Source organism: Equus przewalskii, chromosome 2 (genome assembly GCF_037783145.1).
Source record: "Equus przewalskii isolate Varuska chromosome 2, EquPr2, whole genome shotgun sequence".
NCBI lineage: Eukaryota > Metazoa > Chordata > Mammalia > Perissodactyla > Equidae > Equus > Equus przewalskii.
This window is the reverse complement of record NC_091832.1, coordinates 17,361,484-17,382,968: the sequence shown is the minus strand read 5'-3', so window position 1 is coordinate 17,382,968 and position 21,485 is coordinate 17,361,484. Positions and strand designations below refer to the sequence as shown.

The following is a 21,485-nucleotide window of genomic DNA, read 5'->3' as shown; positions in this document are numbered from 1 at the left end:
GCAATCCTGACTCCCAGCTCCTAAAACCCACCCTATCCTAACTTTAATAACCTCAGGCCTGCCATACTCTTTCCGACAGAAGTGGAGAAACCTTCCAATTCAATTTAATTCAAATCCAAATCCATTCAAATCAGAAGGAGCTGAGAAATTGTATTTCTTAAAATAACCTCTCTGGGTGCCCTCTCATGCCTAAGGCAAAGAACAAACGAGCAGAGTGAGCATAATCTTACAAAAGGAAGCTGGGAGGGAAGGCCCTTCCTCCAGGCCAGAGCCCCATCAGAGCAGCTGAGAGCTGGGCAAGGCTCACAAAGAGGGGGGTCCCTCTGAGCAAGGGCTCGGAGAGGCTGCCTCTGCCTAAAAGTAAGGACACACTGTGCTCTGCACAGCTCCATTCATCGCCACCTTGATTGGGTTGGGTTACAGCGTCCTGATAATTCAATCTCTCTGATTCAATTATGACTGTTTCCCAAATCTCCTAAAGCTAGCTGTGCAGGTGGGGAGCTCAATGGATTCTTTCACCCACTGAACTGTCTTTAACTCTCCTGCGTAGGGTGGGTTCGAGTGGAAGGCAGCTTGCCTCAGCTCCCTTAGAAAGGCCACAAGAGGCAGGTACTCTGAGGAGCTGTTGGACTTGTCACTCCTAGCCCCCGACCAACTGCTTCCACCATGCCATGAAATTGTTCTCACCATCCTCCAGTTAAATGCCAAAAGTCCTGAGTTTACCTCTGTGATTGCTCCCTTCATTTTAAAACATTCTCTTTCCTTGGGTTCCATGACACCCATGACACTGGGTTTCCTCCTGCCTCTCTGGCAGCTCATTTCCGGTCTCCTTCGTGGGCTCCTCAGTCTGTCTTGGGCCATAAGTCCTGTTCCTTGGTCCCAGGTGCTGTCCCTTCTCACGCTAAACACCTTTTGAAGAGGGTAATTCTGCAGATGCCCCTCAAATCGGCATCCTAGTCTGGATCTCTCTCCTGAGCTTCCGGCAGACAACCCAAATGCCACCTGATGTCCTACAATGCACTTGATTCTTAGGGTCAAAACCAGGACCCGTCGCCTTCTCAAACAAGTCTGCTCTTGTAATAGTCCCCCAGCCACCCTGTTTCCTAAGCCAGAAATCTGAGTGTTAAGCTTACTTCTCCCTATATCTCACTCCCAACAAGTCAGCAGGCTCTGCCCATTTTGCCTCCTTAATTTATCTCAAATTGTCCCCTCTATGCCCACACCCTGGCCCAGTTGAGGCCGTTCTACCACTTTTCTCTCCTGGTTCCGTGCAATAGCTTATTAACTGATCTCCTGCTTCCTCCTTCAATATAGTCCACACAGGGAGCCCGAGCAGTGTCTCTAAAACATGATTCTAAACACATCTTTCTCCTTAAACGCTTTCAGAAGGGCCGGCCCTGTGGCCAAGCGGTTAAGTTTGCACGTTCTGCTTTGGTGGCCCAGGGTTTTGCCAGTTCGGATCCTGGGTGCGGACCTAGCACCACTCATCAAGCCACCCTGAGGTGGCCTCCCTCATAGCACAACCAGAGGCACACACAACTAGGATATACAACTATGTACTGGGGAGCTTTAGGGAGGAGAAGGAGGAAAACAAGAAGATTGGCAGCAGATGTTAGCTCAGGCGCCAATCTCTAAAGAAAAAGAAAAAGCTTTCAGAGCCTCCCACCTTTCATAAAATAAAGTCCACTCTCTTTGAGATGGCTTGCAAGCCCTTCTAGAAGAGACTGCTGCCCAGCTCTTACAGAAACTCCCTAAAACTGCACTCATTATGAGCTTGGAAACTCAGGTAAGCGTCCATTGCTCTCTCTCGCCCCCGGGTCTTCTTCGGTGTTCTTTCTTTCCCCTGGACATTGCCACCATAATAACCCCACCCATTTAGCTCAAATAAATTTTTAAAAAATTTTCGGGCCTAAGCGCCAGCTCCAGATGCACTCTGGCCACCCTGCGCAGGTTCCCCCGCCACCCCCCAGCCGCGTGGCCCATGCACTCTCGTTCTTCCTATAGGTACCACCTGAGAAGTCTCTTTCTCTTTCCTAAACCACCAGGTCTGGCCTAGGCCCCCTCCTATGTGCTTCTACGGCACCCTGCGCCTCCCCCATCAGCTCTGACCACACAGTTTCTAATGACCTTTTGCTTATTTGTGTCCCCATTCGATGGTAATCACCTCGTGACAACGGACTGTCTCTACTTGGCTCCCCACTGAATCCCCAGCACATAGGAGGTGCTAAATAAAAATTGGTAGCGTGAGTGAAGAATTGATGGATTCCCAAACCAGGAATGCCTTTTTGGAAAACTATTTGGCTATGTGAAACAAGAGCCTGTCCCTCGCAGATGTTACCTCCAGACGACCAGAAGACACAGAGTAGCATATAGGACCGTGAGGGCTTGAAGCCTCTGCTCTGGGGTTGGACTGCCTGAGTTCCAGTCCTGGCTCTGCCATTTACTGGCTGTGTGGCCTTGGGGGAGATCAGCGGGGGAGTAGGTGTCACTTAACCTCTCCATGCCTCCTCTGCCCCATCCGTGAAATGGGAATAATTATAGTTCCTACCTTAGAAGGTTGTTGTGAGGATTACAGGAGTTGGTGAAGTGCCTGTCATGAAGGAAGGGCTCAGTAAATGTTGGCTCTTATTTTCTTTCCACTAGAACGTTAGTTCCATAATGGTAAGGATTTTTGTCTGTTTTCTTTACTGCTGTCTCAGCTGAGCCAGCTTCTGTTGCTAATCTTCCTCTGTTTTGCTTGAGGCAGATTGTTGCTGAGCTAACACCTGTGCCAGTCTTCCTCTGTTTTATATGGGATGCTGCCACAGCATGGCTTGATGGGTGGTGCTAGGTCAGCACTCAGGATCCGAACCTGCGAACCCTGGGCCACCGGAGCGCACAAACTTAACCACTACACCACTGGGCTGGCTCCTCCATTCCTTCTGCTAAGTCTTTGGTGAAGTCTTCCCATCTGAGGGCTTCATCAGTTCTGGGAAATCCCTTTGAGAATTGCTTTGAGAAGTGTCTTTTCTCCAGTATCTTCTCTCCTTCTGGAACTCCTATTTGATGGATGTTTGAACTTAGGGACCTGTCTTTTAATTTTCCTTTGAAATATTTTATGTCTTTGTGTTTGGGGCATATATTTTGAAAGAATTCCCTGGCTTCATCTTCCAGTTCGCTGATCTCATCTTTACCTGCATTCACACAGCTGGTATGGCCTCCCCTAGTGCATACTTTATTTCAGATTAAGTTTTTAATCTCCAAGCTCTTTAGCTGATTAATGTCTCTGATGCTATGTCCTATGTCTTCTCTGGGGATACTAATTTTTCTAAAGTCCTATTCAGCTTACTCTGTTTTCTTGGGACTTCTGTCTCCATTATGCCTCTCTCTTTTCTGATTTTAGAATTCCTTAAATGTTCGGGATTCTTGTGTACTCATCTTTGTCGCTGACATGTCCTGTTGGCTGGTCTAGTTCAGGCTTTTAGGGATTGCTAATAGTTTCTAGGCCACTGAGGAAATCCCTTCTGGTTACAAGCATTGCAATGGATTTAGTAAAATATTTTTTCTTTCATGTCCATGATTCAGGGCAGAAGAGGGGGCTATAGCATCACTAAGCCTCCCACCATGAACCAAAATCTCTGCCGTGTCAGCGTGTCCTGTACTATTACTGTATGTATGCACGTGTGTGCCCCTTCCTCGAACTTTTTTTTTTTTTGAGGAAGATTAGCCCTGAGATAACATCTGTTGCCAATCCTCCTCTTTTTGCTGAGGAAGACTGGCCCCGAGCTAACATCCGTGCCCATCTTCCTCTACTTTATATGTGGGCCGCCTACCACAGCATGGCCTTATGAGTGGTGCCATGTCCGCACCCAGAATCCAGACCGGTGAACCCCGGGCCACTGAAGTGGAATGCGCGCACTTAACCGCTGTGCCACTGGGCCAGCCCCCTTGAACTTTTAATAGACTGTGTTACTCAGTGTTCTCCAGAGAAACAGAATCAATAAGATATATATGTGTATTAATTAGTATTAACTATATTATTATAATTAATGTTAATTATAATTATTACATTATATAGTTATATGTTATATTACATTTAGATAATATATGTAATATACTTAATACAATACATTAATATAATATTTGTTATATAGGAATTTATTATAAGGAATTGGTTCGCACAGTTATGGAGCCTGCAAAGTCCAAAATCTGCAAGGTGGGCCTGCAGTCCAGAGACCCAGAGGAGCTGATGTTGCAGTTTGAGTCTGAAGGCTGTCTGCTAGAGAAGGCTCTCTTGCCTGGAGGAGGGCAGTCTTTCTATTCAGACCTTCAACTGATGGGTCGAGGCCCATTCACATTATGGAGAGCAGCCTGCGTTACTCAAAGTCCACCCATTTAAATGTTAATCGCATCCAAACACCAAGAATACTGTTCTTGTTGATTGTTATGACCTTTATATATAATCCGGATAGTAATCTCTCCTCTGTTTTAGAGGTTGCAAGTATTTTCTCCCAGTCTGTCATTTGCTTTTTAGCTTGGCTTACGGAGTCTTCAGGAATGCAGCCATTTTCATTGTTTATGGAGTTAAGTTTGCTTGAGTTTCATTTCATAATGTTTGTGTTTTCCTGAGGAAAACCTTCCAACCACTAAATTATTAAAAAACATTCTCCTCCTGTCCCCCTAGTGTTTCTACATTTGGCTCTTGAAGGCAGTGAAGATAGAGGACAGGAGGCTGGAGGCTCACAGGGACTGGTGGAGTTTGCATCCTGACTGTCTCATGCTGCGTGAGTGACCTCAAACTCTTGTGTCTCAGCTCATCCGAAAAACGGGAACAATGCTTATCTGGACTGTTAAAGCCCTGTGGAAATATTATTATTACAAAAAATCAACTGGCAAAACAATATAAATGTGACAGTATTTCAATAGCCTTTGAAAGCAAAATTTTGTTTCTGATAATAGGCCTTTCCAAGAACATTTATTATCTTATTCATTTCTATATTCTGTGGATGCTTAGAATCTTTCCAGATTTTTAAATTATGAGTGTGCTGAAATAAAAATTGTTTTATATGAATTTTGCCTACTTATTCAACAAATACTTCTTAGGCACCTATTTGATGCTAGGCGCTGTTCTATTGTCGCAAAAATGTAGTGAAGCAATGGTTTCAAGTTTCTGAGAGCAAATAATGTTGAATGTAAAACTCTAAACTCAACTAAACTCTCATTCTCAGGTGGAGGAAAAAATAGACATTTTCACTCACCGATCCTCCCTGGATGAATTACTGGGGATGCAGAAGAAAATTAATCTAAGAGGAAGAAGTTAGATACTAAAAGCAGTAATAAACAAGAAGTGAGTAAACTTTATTAATAAGTTAAAATGCGTGTTGACTAAGAAACATTTTAGAATGGGCTGGCCCTGTGGCCGAGTGGTTAAGTTCGCGCACTTCACTGCAGGCGGCCCAGTGTTTCGTCGGTTCGAATCCTGGGCGCGGACATGGCACTGCTCATCAAACCACGCTGAGGCGGCGTCCCACATGCCACAACTAGAAGGACCCACAACTAAGAATGTACAACTATGTACCAGGGGGCTTTGGGGAGAAAAAGGAAAAAATAAAATCTTAAAAAAAAAAAAAAGAAACATTTTAGAAGAATAATATGGAACTAAAATCCCAGATGATATCCCCCAGCTCTTTCCCCTTCTCAGTGACCTTGGAAGCCGTGTGTCCCCTAGGGAATAGGTACAAGATGTCCCTGCATCACTGCTTGGAGGACAAATGCCCAATTGTGGCCCAACCCTCATTAGATTATGACATGAATGATAAATAAGCCTTTATTGTGCTAATCCGCTGAGATTTCAGGGTTTGCCATAGCAGCATGACCTGCCCAATCTGATGAGTATGCCTCTTTACCTACAGGCCCTGCTGTTGGAGGCCCTCAGGGCAGGTGTTGGAGGTGGGTGGCAAAGAGACCAGACCCAGGATACGGCCAGGAAAGTGGGACATTGAGAATGAGATTCTCATAGGCTCAAAGAAACTCTAGGCTGAAGGTGATTGTGGCTGCTGTCAGTACGTCCTTGTCCCCTTATGTTCCCATCCCATTTCCCAATGTAGCCATTTAATGGAAAGAGCACAGAACCAGATGACAGGAATTCTGGTCCAAGGCTGTGTGGCCCTGGGCAAGTGTCTACCCCCATATGGACGTAGTTTCTTCTTCCTTGAAATAGAGGTAACATCCCTGCCTGGTGAACTTCTAATGAGACAAAAGGTGAGAAAAGTGTGGGAGTATCTAACACAAGGACTAGAAGGAGGCTCTAAACTCCTGGCCCCCTTCTCCTGCTCTGGGACCTTCCTCCCCAGATCCCCACAGCCCAGGCTAGGATCTGAGCTCAATTCTTGCTTGGGGAGTGGGTCAGTATTGATGTTTCCTTCATGTTCAGTCCCTCTCCTGGGTATATGCAGTAGGCTTTCCTGTGGTGCGGAGATCAGGGCCTTATTGCAGGTTCTGGCAATGGCTAGACAGGAATAGATGGTGCCTTTCAAGGCTCCTTACAGGATGATAGAGAGTGGCTGCCTCCATTGCCTCTGTCTAGAGTGAGCCCTAATGGCCAGAGGGCCCCTGGACTCCCTGGAGAGCCCTGCGCTTTCATCCACTGCCTGGTCAGCCTGGCATTGTTTTGATGAGCTCTGGATTGAATTCGGTCCAAACTGTGCCCCTAACTGTTGGGTGACTTTGGACAACCCTCTGGGCTTCTCTTTCTTAAAATGTAAGATGGAGAAAGCTATATTCAAGGATCTCAAGGTAGCTTCCAAGTCAAAATGTCAGAATCTTGGACTCTCTTTTAATGGAATCTAAGTGATAACGGAATCAAGCAAAGAAAGAATGTAGAACAATGACCGCATCACACAGGCCCTCATTTCTCAAGGAGAGCCATGCAGAAGAAGCTGCCCTGTCTCATTCCTGCTCAACCTCCTCTTCATCATCCTCCTTCCCCTGCTCCGGCTCAGCTTCCAGCTCCCTCCCTCCCCCCTGTCCTGCCCCTTGTCCCTATGTCTTCTCTGTCTCTTCGCCCTGTGCCTGCCTCGGTCATCAGCTACTCAGACCAACCTTGTCCTCTTCCTGCCTCCTGCCCAGACCGTCTCCCTCCTCTTACCAACTTCCCCCCTTCCCACCTCCCTGCCTGGGTCCCCTCCACCCTCGCCTGTCCTCCTGCTCCTCCGACTACCTGCCCTCCTCCTCTCCCTCTTCCTTCCATTCGCCGCCCCTTCCGACTTGCTCCCCTCTTCTCCCACACTCCTCCCTTTTCCCCCGCCCCTCCTCCTCTCCCTGCCTCTTCCCCTACCTGCATGGGCCTTGGGCCCAGATCGGCCTCCCCGGTTCCTGCTAGGACGTCTGCCCCAACCAGCCCTCATCAGGCCAGATAAGCTCCACATTCTGCCATGGGGGCGTTGTGTCCCCATTGCAGAACTCCTGGGAAGGCGGTGCCCAGCATCCTGGTGACCTGTGCACGTGGAGGACACTGAATGACGACCAGCAGGCATACAACCTGGAGGGGCACCTCCCTCAGGTAAAAGTCTCTTTCCCAAGATGGGGTTCTCAGCCACCCCTGTGTCTTGGTTATCTTGCTGCCCTATGTGCCTCCATTCCCATTCCTTACGTCAACTATAAATGGAGCTCGGATAATTTTTATGTAAGAGACTCCGTAGGAGGTAGAGCTTAGGGCAAATTGCAAGTAGACCCTGAATTCCTATTGTCCCTGTTCAGCTCAACACTAAGTCCTGGACTCTGATAGACACACAGCCACACGCCATCCTGTATCTACACTTCCCGTCACCACAACGCTGGATAGAGATCGCACCGCACGGACGTGCGAGGCAGCTTTGGCCTGCCAACGGTGTGAATGGGGTGCTCCTGAGACGTTCTGTTTTCCCAGAATTTTTATACACTCCAAAAAACTCGGTTTGGATCTCTCGGTTTGCTTCTCTATCATCCTGATCAGTTGAGGTCCATTTGGCCGTAGAATACATTTATCCTGGGATGAGGAACACTTTTTGTTTAGCCCCAAAAGCAGAGGACTGAGTTCATCATTCTCCTCAGTTCATAACATGCGTTCATCATTGGCCTGCGCAAGGCCCCTCTCGTGTTGTTTATTCACTTTCATGCCCATTTCTCGCTTCTACTCCTCCCATAAAAAAACTTCTAGAAATATTTTGACCTGTATGTGCATGTCTTCTCGCAAAATGTAGGGTGCTATTTTGTGAGCTGTATTTTTAATTTTCATATGCGATATTAGGCTCTAGACTTCGTTCTGTTTACTACCTTTTCACCCAGAACTCTAGTTTTAAGATTTATGTGTGTGTGTGTCATCTGTGCTTCTGACTTATACACTGCATCCCGCCGAGTTTCTCCTCCATATTAAAGTCATCCATTCCCCACTGATAGACAGACACCGAGCTTACCTCAAACTCTCCACCATAGCGGACAATTCCGCACCGACCGTCCTTCTACATGCCCCCTTTGATACCATGTGAGAGTTCTCTGGGCCAGGTGCCCAGCACCGGGACTGCTGAGTTAAAGGGTGCTCCAGTCTGATCTTCCATCATTCACGTACAAACGTTCTTGTTGGGATGACCAATCGTTCGTTATATGTATTCACAAGGCAAGTTCAGCACACTTCCCCTGGGCCAATGATATGCCCAGAACCTAGGAGGTGAAATAATTTTATCAAACCTGCAAGATAACTTTTGGCTTTGTTGAAGTGAAGACTTTTATAACCAGCCCATATTTTACAGATTTTCCTGAATGTCAGTAGATGTTCTTTATCAGTCTCTGGAGTTCTAAAGCAAGTACACACACACACACACACACACGAGTCAAGACTAGAGACTTACTATTCAACCACCAGCACCAGCGAACGTTGGCCAATGGGTCAACACCCATGGTTAGGCTTTACTCATGAAGGAGCTGCTTGCCGGGTTTCTTCTGTGACTTCTTCACAACTTGTTCTTATAATGATTATTATTATTAATTACAGCTGTTACTGTTATATGTCCACAATGCCTCCCACTTTCGGAAGCTGTGGTGATCTTTAGCAAGTCCCTTTTCCTTAGGCAGTTTGCTCCTCCTGTGTCCCTTATCCCTGCCTGGTTGGCCAGTCTTGAAGGGCAACTCCCTCTGTAACTGGCCCCTCACACCACTTGGGCCTATGGCCAAACCATGGAAGATGCAGGACCAGTGATGGCTGGGCTAGAGAAGAATGCAGGGGCCTCTCCTCAGACAGACCAGGACTGGCATTTCCTGGGTAACTTTCTTCCAGTTGCACCATCTCATCCGTATCCCAGGAATAATCCAGGATAATCCTCTATGACTGTCAAGGCTTTCCCACTCTGAGAATCTACCTCCTGTGGGGAGACGGAAGGTTTCCAACATTCCTGCTAAAGCTGTGATCCTCTCAAATGGCCCTTACCCTGGCATTTACAAGGTAGTGGGGTTTGGAAGGTGACCATAGTCTAGATCCTACACAACCATCAGGATCTGATTTACAGATGATATTCTGTAGAGTTCTCTGTACGCCGTCACAGTTACTCCCCAGCTACGGTTAATAATTTTTAACGTTAAAATTTCCTTGTTCAGATTACTGTGTGGTTTCTGTATTCTGATTGAACCCTGACAGATACATTGGACATTTGTATTGTTTCCAATTTTGGGCTATTATGAATAAAGCTGCCATGAGCATTTTTGCCCTTGGGTGGACGTATATTTTCATTTTTCCTGATAAATACCTAGGAGTGGAGTTGCTGGGCTGTGTGGTAAGCAAATGAGAAATTTATAAGAAATTGCCAAACTATTTTCCAAAGTGGTTGTACTATTTTATATTTCTATCAAAAATGCCGCTCCATGTCCCCACCAACACTAGATACTGTCAGTCTTTAATTTTAGCTATGCTAGTGGGTATGCAGCTGCTTGATGAACAATGGTAATGAGTACCTTTTCATGTACTTTATATCTTCTTTTGTGACACTCCTGTTCAAATCTTTTGCCTATTTTTACTTCAGTTGTCTTATTAAGTTGTCATCTTATTATGAGCCTTAATAGTGTCTTTCAAAGAGAAGAAATTTTAATTTTGATGAAATCCAACTTATCCTTTTATTTTTGTTTTAGAGTTAGTGCTTTTTATGTTCTAAGACATCACTGCCTACCATAAATTTGTGAAGGTTTTTTTCCTATATTTTTTCCCAAAAGTTTTATCATTTTAGCTTATAGGTCTATGATCCATTTTTAGTTAATTTTTGTGTATAATGTGAAGGGTTGAGGTTCATATTTTTCCATTCAAGTATCCAGTTGTTGCAGCATCATTTGTTGAAAAGATTATTAAATTACTTTGGCAACTTTGTCAAAAATCAATTGGCTATGTGTTAAGTCTGTTTCTGCACACCACTTTGTTCCGTTGATCTTTATGTCTATCCTCATACCAATACCATTGTTACTTTGTAGTAAGTCTTGTAATCTGGTAACATAAGTCTTCCAACTTGGTTCTTTTTCAAAATTGTTTTAGCTATTCAATGTCCTTTGCATTTCCAAATAAATTTTAATATCAGCATGTCAATTTATTGAAAAAGCCTGCTAGGATGTTTCCTGAAAGTGCATTAAATCCAGAGATAAATTAGGAGAGAACAGACATCTTAACACGATTGTGTTTTTCAATCCATGAACATGGTATGACTAACTCTCTATACAGTTAGGTCTTTAATTTCACACTGCAGCTCTCTGGCCATTCTTCTGCAACCACATCTCCCTTTAATCACAGGTGGGAAAAGCTTTCCACTTTTCAAGAGCCAGATGATTAGATTGGGCCCATCCAGATAATCTCCTTATAATATCCTTATCTCAGAGTCTTTAATCATATCTGCAAAGTCCCTTTTGCCATGTAAATTAACATATTCACAGGTTCTGGGCATTAGGTTGTGGGCATCTTCAGGGGGCCATTATTCTGCCTACCACATGCCACCACAAATAATGCTTCAGTGAATATCCTTGTACATGTCCCTTCAACAGATCTATATAGAAATTTACTGGTCATAGAGTCTGCAAATAATTGGCCCAGGTAGTGTCAGATTGCTTTCTAAAATGGCTGCACAACTGTATCCGCATTTGCCTATCATCATTTGACATTATCCAGTTTTCTAACTTTTGCCAGTCTATTATAGGTAGAAAGTAATATCCTATTATTGTTTTAATTTGCATTTCTCTGATTAATGATTCTGAGGCTGTTTTCATATGCTTGTTAACTTTTGGAGTTTGCCTGTTCATTTCCTTTGCCCATTTTCCCACTGAAGTTATCTTTTTATTGTCAATTTGCAGGACTTCCTTGTAGATTCTAGCCATTAATCCCTTGCCATTTTTTGACATTGTAAATTACCATTCTGTAATCTGTGTATTAATTTTTGTTCATGATGTCATTCATTAAATAGAAATCCTTACTTTTAATGTAATCACATTACAATTTTTAATGCGTGATTTGTGCTTTTGAAATATTAAAAGTTCTTCCTTGCCCTCAGTTCACAACTTAGTTCACAACTTTTATTGACTTTGCATTTTACCTTTTGATTTTGGGTCTATTCAGCCATCGAGGGCTTATCTCTGCATCTTTGTTTAGTTAGGGATTGTTTTGTCCAGATAGTGAATCAGCTTTTCTAATACATATTTCAAACATCCCATCTTTTCCCATTGTTTGAAGGTGCCCCCTTTGCCACATATTAATTTCCAGATATATGTGTCAATCTTTGAGTTTTCTCTTCTTTAAACAGAAGTTGATTTAACCATTCATGGCCTTGTACTATTGCGTATAAGTTGGAGAGTTAGCTTAGTTCTTAACTTACCAACTGAAAATTTTATTTAGATTACATAGAATTTATAGATTCGTTTGGGGAGAGTTAATATGTGTATATTAAACCTTCTCATCCAAGAACAGGGAATGTCTCTTTATTTATTCAGATCGTCAACTCTTCTATCAGAGTTAGAAAATTCTCTCCATAGACGTCTGTATATTCTTAAATAATCCCTACCTTATAATTTTAATTGCTATTGTGTCTAATATCTCATGTTTATTTTTTATTGGTTATAGCTGTTATAGAAAAATGCAATTGATTTTTGTAGGGTGATCTTACATCTAGCAACCTTGCTGAATGCTCTTATTAGTTCCAGTGATTCTGTTTTTTAAAAATTAGGTTGTGGTCAAATTATCTATAAATGATAGTTTTATCTCTTCTTTTTCAATTTTTCAACTCTTTTTTTTATGGTGTTGCACAGGATTCCTAGAACTACATTAAAAGGTAGCAATGATAGTGAGCCCCCTCGTATTGATCTTAAGGCGACTGTGTCAAAAGTGTTTCCATTAACATAATATTTGCTGTTAGTTTTTTGGTATATGACTTTTATCAAATTAAGAAAATTACCTTCTATTTGCTAAAAGTTTTTATAATGAATATAATTAGACCTTATAAAATGCTCTTTCTTCATTAGGATAATTACATGATTTTTCTTCTTTAGTCTATTAATGTGATGAATTTTCCTGATAATAATGAACCACCTTTGCACTCCTGGGGTAAACGCCACTTGATTATGATGTATCATTTTTTAATAAACTATTGGAGTTCATAGCTTATATTTAAGGTTTTTGCATCTACTCGATTCTATTTCTATTTTCTTAGTATTTACTCTAGGTTTTAGAATGGATACTTAAGGAAGATTGAGGTTATTCAATGTCTTTAGCCTCCTCAAGAATGTTCCAGGGACCAATTTGTGTGCTATCATAGTCCAATATTTTAGTTCATGATTATATTTCTTTAATTTTACAAACTAAACATTGTTATAGTTTTACAATCTGTGTATGTTAATATTTACTAATTTAAAAACCTATTTCTTTGCTCACTTTTCCTTCCTGCATCTCAGCCCTTCCATCTAGGATCATTTTCCTTAAAAATAGCAAACATAGCGTTACTGTGTGCCAGGCACTGTTCTGGGTGCTTTAAACATATTACCTCATTTTAATCCCCAACAACCCTATGAGGTATGTGCTATATTCCTTTCATCTGAAGAACATCCTTCAGAATTTCTTTCTCTGGATCTCAGTTTTTGTTGTCTGTCCCTTTTGTCTTTTTTTTGGAAAGAATTTTGTTGGCCAGAACTATATACTCCTAAGAGTATATAGGATGTCTGAGGGAGAGAGCAGAAGTGGAAAGGCAGTAAAAGATAGAAACCAAGGGAGCCCCAGAGCTCATATACTGCTCTCCTGAGCCTTCCCTCAAGAGATGGTGCCCACTGGAACTACAAGGCCTACAGCAAGGGGCAAAGCAGTGGAGGGCACCCTGGAGGGCTCTTGGGATGCAGGATGCCAGCCTTTCCCCTAGCAAGCAAGTGCTACGACATTGCTACTCTTCCTTTGTCAATATTCTGCATCCCTAGACCCAACCCTAGGGGACAATGGCTCTGCTCAGAAGTGACATATTGTTGACATACCTTTCAGTCCCTCCCTGAGACAAGGAGGTGAAAGGGTGCTCCAGGGGTCAATGACTGCTGTCATTCACAGCGCTGGAGGTCAACTGCTACGTTTACTGCCAGTATCAGGTGTGGCTGAAAGAAGAATGGTTGCCCCAGCCCATGCCTGAGCGGAGCTGCTGGACCCAAGAGCTCAGAAAGGAACGAACAGTGGGTCGAAAGCAGTGGCCTTAGCTCCATCTCACCTTCCCCTCTCTTTGGCTCTGGGCATCCCTTGTCTCATCTGTGGGAATAGAAGGCTTTGGGGACCTGTAAGCAGGGACCCTGGGAGACAGAGCTGGGATGCCGCCTGGACCAGTCAGAGACCATGGCCCAAGGACATCACTGTGGCAAGAATTCCCAACAGGAGTCAGAGGCCCAGGTCAGATCTTCCAGGGCTTTCTCTAAGAGGTCCCAGCCTCTCCTGCCTCTCAGCCATGGCAGCTTCCTCCTCCTGTTTTAGTCACCTGGAACACTGTTTTCTCTCTCCTAGAATCAAGAACCCTCCACAGAAAGCAACACATGAGATCATTTTCAAACTGACTTTAATCATTTTTTGCTGCTCAAATACTGTACATGCAGAAGCCACGTGAAGAATTTTCTCCTCAAGGGAATTGGCAAGAACGTTGTACAAAACAGCCGGCAGTCCTTCTCAGCTGTCCACCTGCCACCCAGGAGCCACGAGAAGTTTGGAAATATGCTGCACATAGAAAATGTATAGAGCACAGATATAAAAGGCTAATTGCTTCTTATCTAAACAGTGTGCTTGTCAGTCCCTATCAGCTCTCTCTTTCTTTGCAGGATGCATTTGGAAATTCTAAAAAAGGGGATCCTGCCTCCTGTGAATTTATATTCTAAAGGAGTGGCTAGAACAATCAGGCCAACTTTCCCAAAGGAGGCAGCCACTCTGCCTGCTGAGATGTCTGGTAAAAGACATTCTGGAGAGAGAAGTGGCTTTAAGAAGTCAAACACTTTGAAGGGAAGTAAGTTCCCTCCCATCAGAGAGCATTTCCTTTAATATTCTCAGATGTTCAGTTCCCCCACTGATGTCATTCTAGAAGCAGAAATGAGGACCGACCCAGCCTCATGCGCTGGTGGGGATACTGACCCACGCAGGATGCAGCTGAGGTGGTGACGTCACATCAGCACCTTGAAAACTGTCCATTGTAGACCACCCTCAAGTATTTCTCCCCATTACACAAGAAGAAAAGAGAGAAAGCAAACCGCAGAGGTGGAAGCAGAGTTTGTTAGGAGTCCCAGAGTTCTTGTCAGAGGCAGCATCCGGGCGTGGATGGAGGAGGATGTGCACCCAGCTTGGGCACTCAGGGCGGGAAGAAACCAGCCCGTGGAACCAGGTGCCGGGTGTATCAGGCTCGCAAACCTCATCAGCTCCAGATCAGACTTTTGAAACCTGGAGGGAACCATGGAGCAACTAGCAAATGCTCTGATTTTGCAGATGAGGAAGCTGAGGCCCAGAAAAGTGAGGAGTCTTGCACGGGGTCACAGTTTCTGGCCAAACCATATATAACAGCCTTTGATTCCCTGTAGCCAGCTGTCCAGGCCACTGACCAGTGGGACGGGTGCTCTGTTGCCCTGGAAATTCCCAGAGCCCATTTCTGTTAGCCAAACTCTCTGGAACTCAGTCCCAAGGACTCTTCCTGGCATCAGTGTGAACTCCTTGGGAGGCCCAAGGTCCCTGTCCTTACTGGCCAAGTTTCCAGCCAGAGCCCTGGACGAGTTTCCCAAAGCACTTAACATTCCCGCCTCTCAACCAGCACTTGCCCCAGCCAGTCCAGGCCCCTGAGGGAATGCAAGTGTCTCTCACTGCTGTGGTTTCCCTCACAGGCACAGCCTTGCTGGGCCCATAAAAGCCCGAGCTCAAGATTAGGGGGAGGGGGAGTTGCTTTGCTACATGGAAAGATTAAGCCCTTTGTCAGAGAACAAGGTCCCACCATCAGGCAGGCCAACACCTGAGCCGCGGTTGTGCAGCTCAGCCAGCAGGGTTGGTGCCCAAGGAGGCCAAGTCGCTCTCTTTGGCATCACTGACATTGCTCTGAGATGCTCAGGCACTCTTTCAAAAGAACCCTTTCCCAGCCAGACCAGGCCGATCCAGCCCCCAGCAGCCCTCACGGGACGAGGCAGGGCTCCCCTGCCCTTCGATCATGATTGTTCAGTTTTGCCCCAGTCTCTTCTGATCTGAGTGAAAAGCAGACTTGAGGGAGTAGGCAGGGGATGGTCTACATTCCCATCGCCTCCTGACCATTCAGTGAACGATCACCCAGTAGAGGAAGCAGCATTTTAAAGAATCTCTTTACGGGTCAGGATGTTGTAGACGAAAGCACAAGGAGAGGAAGAGATGGGGGGTTGGGGGGGGGTGGGAGGCAGTCAGCGGGGAGCAGGCCTCTCTTCCGTCTCCTCAGGCCACTGCCAACACTGCTGGACAACCTCCCGGCCCTGAATGATGTGCCCTCCCTCTCCCCCAGGGAAGGACCACTCGTCTACAACATCATGCAAAGGCAGCAATGTCTCGTACAGAGTTTGCACAGTGCAGGAAGCAATCAGAGAACCAGAAGCCCTGCTGCTTTCCGGGCCAAGGAAGATAGGGAATCGGAGGTACTAGGAGCTCTGGAGCCCCAGGGAGGAGGAGCGTCTCCTGGGCAGCAGGGCGTGCAGCAAGAACCCCAGGAGCATGTCGGGGCTCCTGGTAATGCAGTCTAAGATTGTGCTACATTTCACTTCCAAAGAAGTACCCTTGGAGGGCTCTATTGTCTTTAAAAGGGGGGGGGGGTGTCTGCTCTCCTCAAGGCTGGCAGTAAAGACGAGCTCAGGCATGCTTGCCCTGGGGGTGTCATGCCCCTGGGAGAAATGGCCTGACCAATGCTCTAACCGCTGGTCCCATGAGTGACGAGCTACATGGTGCCCTCTCTCTGGAGCTCCCAGGTTCTGCCTCAGCTCCATGAAATGCTGGCAATGCCTAGGACTCGCTGCATCCCAAGGGCCGCCTCCGTGCTCCTTTCCTAGGAGAGCTGGGTGGTGGGAGAGACTGGATGGGGAGTAGTTTTGAAGAGAGTTCTTCCCTGAAGGATCAAATCCCCCTTGTCAAACCAAGACTTGGCCCCATTTGCTGGAGCCCGGTTCATACTAAAGACCCATCACTACTTCCCTGTAGGGAAGGAGTCTATGAAGGAGGTGGGACAGATGGAACAGAGCAGAAACGTGAAGCCAGATGCTCTGAATCATCCATCGTGGTTCCTGGCCACAGGGCCACTCCTATCTTTGCCACATCTTCCACGCATCCTGGCCGAGCAGAGGAAGACGCAATGCCAAAGCCCCAGGCTGTAACCAGCTCCAGGCTTCATCTGGGGTGAGGGAGCATTTGGAGCTGGGACACTGTACCTGGCAGTGAGCTGGCCCCAGGTTAGGCAGAACTCGGGGGGATCATGTTCCCTCCTTTCCCACCATCCCCTCTTCAAGGGACAGAGGCTCCCCACCCCAGGGAAGGCCAGGAGTCACACATGGGCTCCCCCCTCTCCTGGGACAGGCTAGCTCCAGAGCGGCTTCTCAGACAAGGCTCTGTATCCAGGATCCCGAGAAACAGGCCCTAGAACCAGCCGCTTACCATCACACATACGTGTCAGCCTCACTCGACTTCGCCCTCTTGGGGGAAGGTCCCGGTGGGGATTAGTAACTTATTTGGTGCAAAAGATTAAAAAGAATTAATTCCCAAGGTCAGCTTGCGGGGATTACTTCCCATTAGAGAGGTGAACATGGAGAGGCCCAACTCCTGGGCAGTTTTGGTAGCGGGGCATTGCAGGCAGGTCAGACAAATTACCAACATGTTAGGCGCCCCCACTGGCTAGAACTTCCCCTGTGCTAACTGGCCCTCCCCTAGAGGCAGGGGCACATGGCCTACAGCTCCCCAGCGGCAGCCTCTCTGCTGGCAGCTCCCCGCCTCCTCTCACTGTCTCCCTGGGCCCCTGGAGGAATGAGGGTGACAGCCCTCATTGAAATCCCCCCACCCTCTGGGGGTGACTGCATGGTCTAGGTATCACCAGTCATCAGCCAATGTCTACACTGTCCTGGGGATCCCTGAGAATCCCACCATTCTGCAGGCATAGAGCATTTTCACAGCATCCCGAGGGTGGCAGCTCTAGAGGTGAAGACATCACAGCCAGGACATAAAGATGCCCTTTTGCAAGTGAGTTTCCTCCCTCTCCTCACCCTAGGCTCAGGGTCCAGAGCCCTTTGCCTCATTTTAGAAACCCGAGAAATGCATGCATTACCCAGTCCCAACAATGGGAGAGAATTTCTGCAGAAGGAGAAGATTCGACCCAGCCGCCGCCTGCCCCTCCTGCACACACACGGTTTCGTCGGTGATAATACAGGAAGGGAGGCCCCAGCGGAAGACAGGCGCTCACTGCGTCCGCTTCCTTACTCCTTTACCTACTCGTCTGTCAGCGGCAGGACCGATGGGGTCCTGGCTTCTTTCCCTCATTTCCTTGGGAGGGAGGTGACAGGGCTCTGGCTTCGGCCTAATGCGGATCCCTGCCAGAAGAAGGCCCTTTGGGTGGAGATGGCTTTATCTCCAGAGAGCCTGCTCCTCCATCCCTCCCTCCAGATCCACCTCCACGCCCATTGGCTTTGGTTCCCAGTGGAAGCCCAGCACTCAGGCCCCGAGACCTCTCCACCGCCCCCTGGGCAGCTCCCCCGCCTCACGTCAGGACGTGCCTTACAGTCATGGCAGCCCTAGGCGCTGATGTCTGGGGAAGAGGCGGAGAGAGCCTGCCCTCTACCTGGACCTCTCCTGCCACCTCTTTCCTCCCCACCAGACATGGACCCACAGGCTGCAGTGTCTGTCTCCTGGGCGACCCCTCACCTTCTGCCCTAGACCTGAGGAGGGAGAGGGGCAGATCTGGGCATTCCTGAGCCAGACTGCAGGATTCCCAGCAGGCGTCTCACAAGGTCCAGTCCAGGCACTGGTCCCCACCAACAGGGCCCAGCCATGAAATCAAGTCAGGGTTTGAGTGGCTTTGGGAAGCTCTGACTAGACAAGAGCGGGAGAAAGCAGAGGCAGGTGAGGGGCTTAAAACAGGCCAGGCCATGCTCCAGCGGGCGGCGGCGGCGCCCAGGGAGGCGGGGGGCTGCAGGGGAGTATTGCTTGTACAGAGCTGGTGACTGTGGCAGTCTAGAGTCCAGAACCAGGCTGTCTGCGGAGCCAGGAGGCTGGAGCTCAGGCAGGTCTGAGCTCCTAGACAGAAACCCTGGTCTGGACATGAGCAAAAGAACAGAAGCCCAAATGATCAGCTTCACGCAGCTAATCTGCAAAGGTCAGACGGAATTCTCAATTCTTGACAGTGGCTCAGAGCAAGTCAGCCCCCACCCTCCCAATTCCAGCAAACAGCCCTGCCCTCGGCACCTCCTCACAAGCAGGGCTCAACAGGAAGAGCCTGGAGGGGCACAGGGCCACCCTCAGGGGCAAGGGAGGACACAGGGGCCTCCAGGGATTATCTGCTTTGGCAGATAACATCCCCTCTGAGGCCGGCTTCCTGGAGGTCGTGACCCTCCCATCACACCTCCTGGGGGCCACTGGGAGAGCTCCTTTGGCATATGGGAGGTGAGGCAGCTTGCAGGGAGACGGGAGGTGAAGAGCAACGCTAAGGGAGGCACAGGCAGCTCCCTCTAAGGTAGGCGGCCAGCAACCTTGCAGGAGGGAGGAGGCCCGAGGGAGAAAGCAGTCCCCAAGCCCTGGGCTCCCGGGCATCTTTGCTCCCTGGGGCCCTGGCCAGGGCACTAGGTGAGCATGCTACACACTGCAGAAGCATCCAGTGGGAAGAGCTGCCAGAATGCTGGGGTGGGGAGAAGGGGTGTCAGGGTTCCCAGAGGGGCCTCAGAGTGGCCAGCGACAGGGGACGCTACATTCCTCAAAAAAGAGCAGCAGTGCTGGGAGAGGCAAAGTGGGACAAAGGACAGGACAGAAAACTAACTAGGGACCACCAAGAGGAGGCACAGGCAGGGCACACGGGCTCTGCCCCGGACACGGGACCATGCAGAATGGACCGATGGCCGCGTCCCCCACTTCCACCCCTGGACTCAGGGGGAGTTGTGTCCACACAACACTCCTTTGGGTTTCTTTTCAACAAGACACAGAGAAACATGGATTTAGCCCATGTAGTCACCAAGACTGACTATACCCACACATATGAACAGATATAACATGGTCACACAGACACACACACAAACACACACGCACACACATTACAGTTTCCACTGCCAGCTGGGATGGGCCCAGTAGCCAACAGGCATGCAGCAGGGCAAGAGATCCAGAAAGACATGAAGACTATGTACAGGGGAGGAGGTGGGGGCCAGCAGGTACTCCTTCCCACACTGCAGCCCAGTCTCCTCCTGAGGTCCTTAGGAGCACGAGGGGCTGGTGGCACTCTCCAGGGAGGACTGGGACAGGCGCCTGGTGAGGGATCCGAGCGTGGAGTCTGCCACTGAGGACGTGGGGAAGAGTTTGTACCAGCCGGCGACCGCTGCACTCAGGTCCAGCTCGTCCAGCATGATCTGGGCCATGCCCATGAAGCACTTGTGGTCCATGCGGCCGTAGTCTCCCCAGACAATCACCTGGCAGGGGGAGAAAGAGAGAGGAGCTGAGTCATCTCCTCCACTCCTAGGCTGGGAGGGGCCCAGGTATCTACAAGTTTCGCCTGGGCACAGATGGGACAGAAAGAGCCAGAACTCAGACTGATTTCAGGCAACAACTTACTGAGCACTTACAATGTGCTGCGCTTGATCCTACAGACTTTATAGACATTATCCTGATTGTCACAACCATCTAGGGAGAGCTGCTGTGTATTATTATTTCCACAAAGAGGAAACTGCAGCTCTGAGAAGTTAACTAACTAACCCAAAGACACACAGTAATTGGTGGCAGAGCTGAGGTTGGAACCCGCGTCTGACTTCCAGAGCCTCCCGGCATCCCAGATGACAGCCTTGCCCAGGAGGGAGCAGACCCAGAGTCTAGGACCTCTGCTACCCACGTGGTCTCAGGCAAGGCAGGCAGCCCCCACCATCACTGCTGATGCTTAGCGAGTAGCTGCCTGTGTGCCAGGCACTATGCGAGGCCTCTACATGCCTCTCTCGTCTCATCTTCACAACAGACCGCCACAGCTGGTAAGTGATCAAGCTGGGACGGGAACCCAGGACGGAACACAGAGACCCACCTCCACTGGCTCTATCCCCACTTAACCTCTTTGCCTCAGGCGCCTCATCTATGAAACGGACATGAGGATCCCTCCCTCCCAGGACTGCGGCGAAGGGCACTGCCACTCTTTGTCGTTGGGGTGAGCCTCTGGGCTCAACTTGGCTCTGCAAGTCACTAGCTGAAACCTCAAGCAGGTCACTCATCTTCTGAGACTGCTTCCTCATTTGTAAAATGGAGCGAACCATACCTACTTCACGGCATCATCTCCAGGATAAAACGAGATCACAACTGGAAAGCAGCTGACATGGAGCCTGGCGTGGAGCCGAAGTGCAATGAACATTAGCACCGGGTGGAAGAAAGAGGCGGCCGGCAAACTCTGCTCCCACCTACCAGCTGTGCAGCCTGGGGCGCAACTGAGTTATCCCCCTGAACCGTGGTTTCCTTATGAAGCAACTAGGGGCAATAACACCACGATGGGTTGTGAAAATAAATGCATAATGCATATTAATCACCTGGTACAGTGCCTGGCACAGCATAAATCATAAATGAAAAAAATCTTAAATAACCTTAAATTACAACTTGCAGTCTTCGAGAGTCTGCCCTGCCCCACTGGCCCCATAACACTCACCTGCAGCACCTTGCCCTGAGGCCCCTCGTCAAAGAGCAGAGCCTGCTGGTACACGGGGTCACAGGTCTTCTTGGCCACTTTTGTCTTCTTCTTGGCCAAGCAGGCCCCATTCTCGAGCAGGTAAACCTTGATATAGGTGGCTGA

The 21,485-nt window shown here is 47.9% G+C and overlaps 2 protein-coding genes across 14 annotated transcripts in view; one reads left to right on the top strand and one right to left on the bottom strand.

Moving 5' to 3' along the window:
- Nucleotides 1-14,267, top strand: part of LOC103552557 (zinc finger protein 239-like) — a 53,783-nt gene extending 39,516 nt beyond the window's left edge. The window contains exons 4-6 of one of the 2 annotated variants that reach the window (XR_011537436.1): nt 4,664-4,763; nt 5,208-5,326; nt 14,003-14,267. The gene's annotated coding sequence lies outside the window, so the exon portion shown is untranslated. Of the gene's footprint in view, nt 1-4,663; nt 5,051-5,207; nt 5,327-14,002 lie in introns of those variants that run through there. The other variant, XR_011537435.1, reaches the window with a different exon arrangement.
- The window catches only part of RIMS3 (regulating synaptic membrane exocytosis 3), a 48,323-nt gene continuing 40,875 nt past the window's right edge, over nt 14,038-21,485 (bottom strand). For all 12 annotated transcript variants that reach the window (XM_070610197.1, XM_070610195.1, XM_070610203.1 and 9 more), the window contains 2 exons: nt 21,342-21,481; nt 14,038-20,133 (listed from right to left, as the gene is read on the bottom strand). In XM_070610197.1, the coding sequence (XP_070466298.1) occupies nt 19,921-20,133; nt 21,342-21,481 (353 nt within the window). In that variant the 3' untranslated portion in view covers nt 14,038-19,920. The remainder of the gene's footprint in view (nt 20,134-21,341; nt 21,482-21,485) is intronic.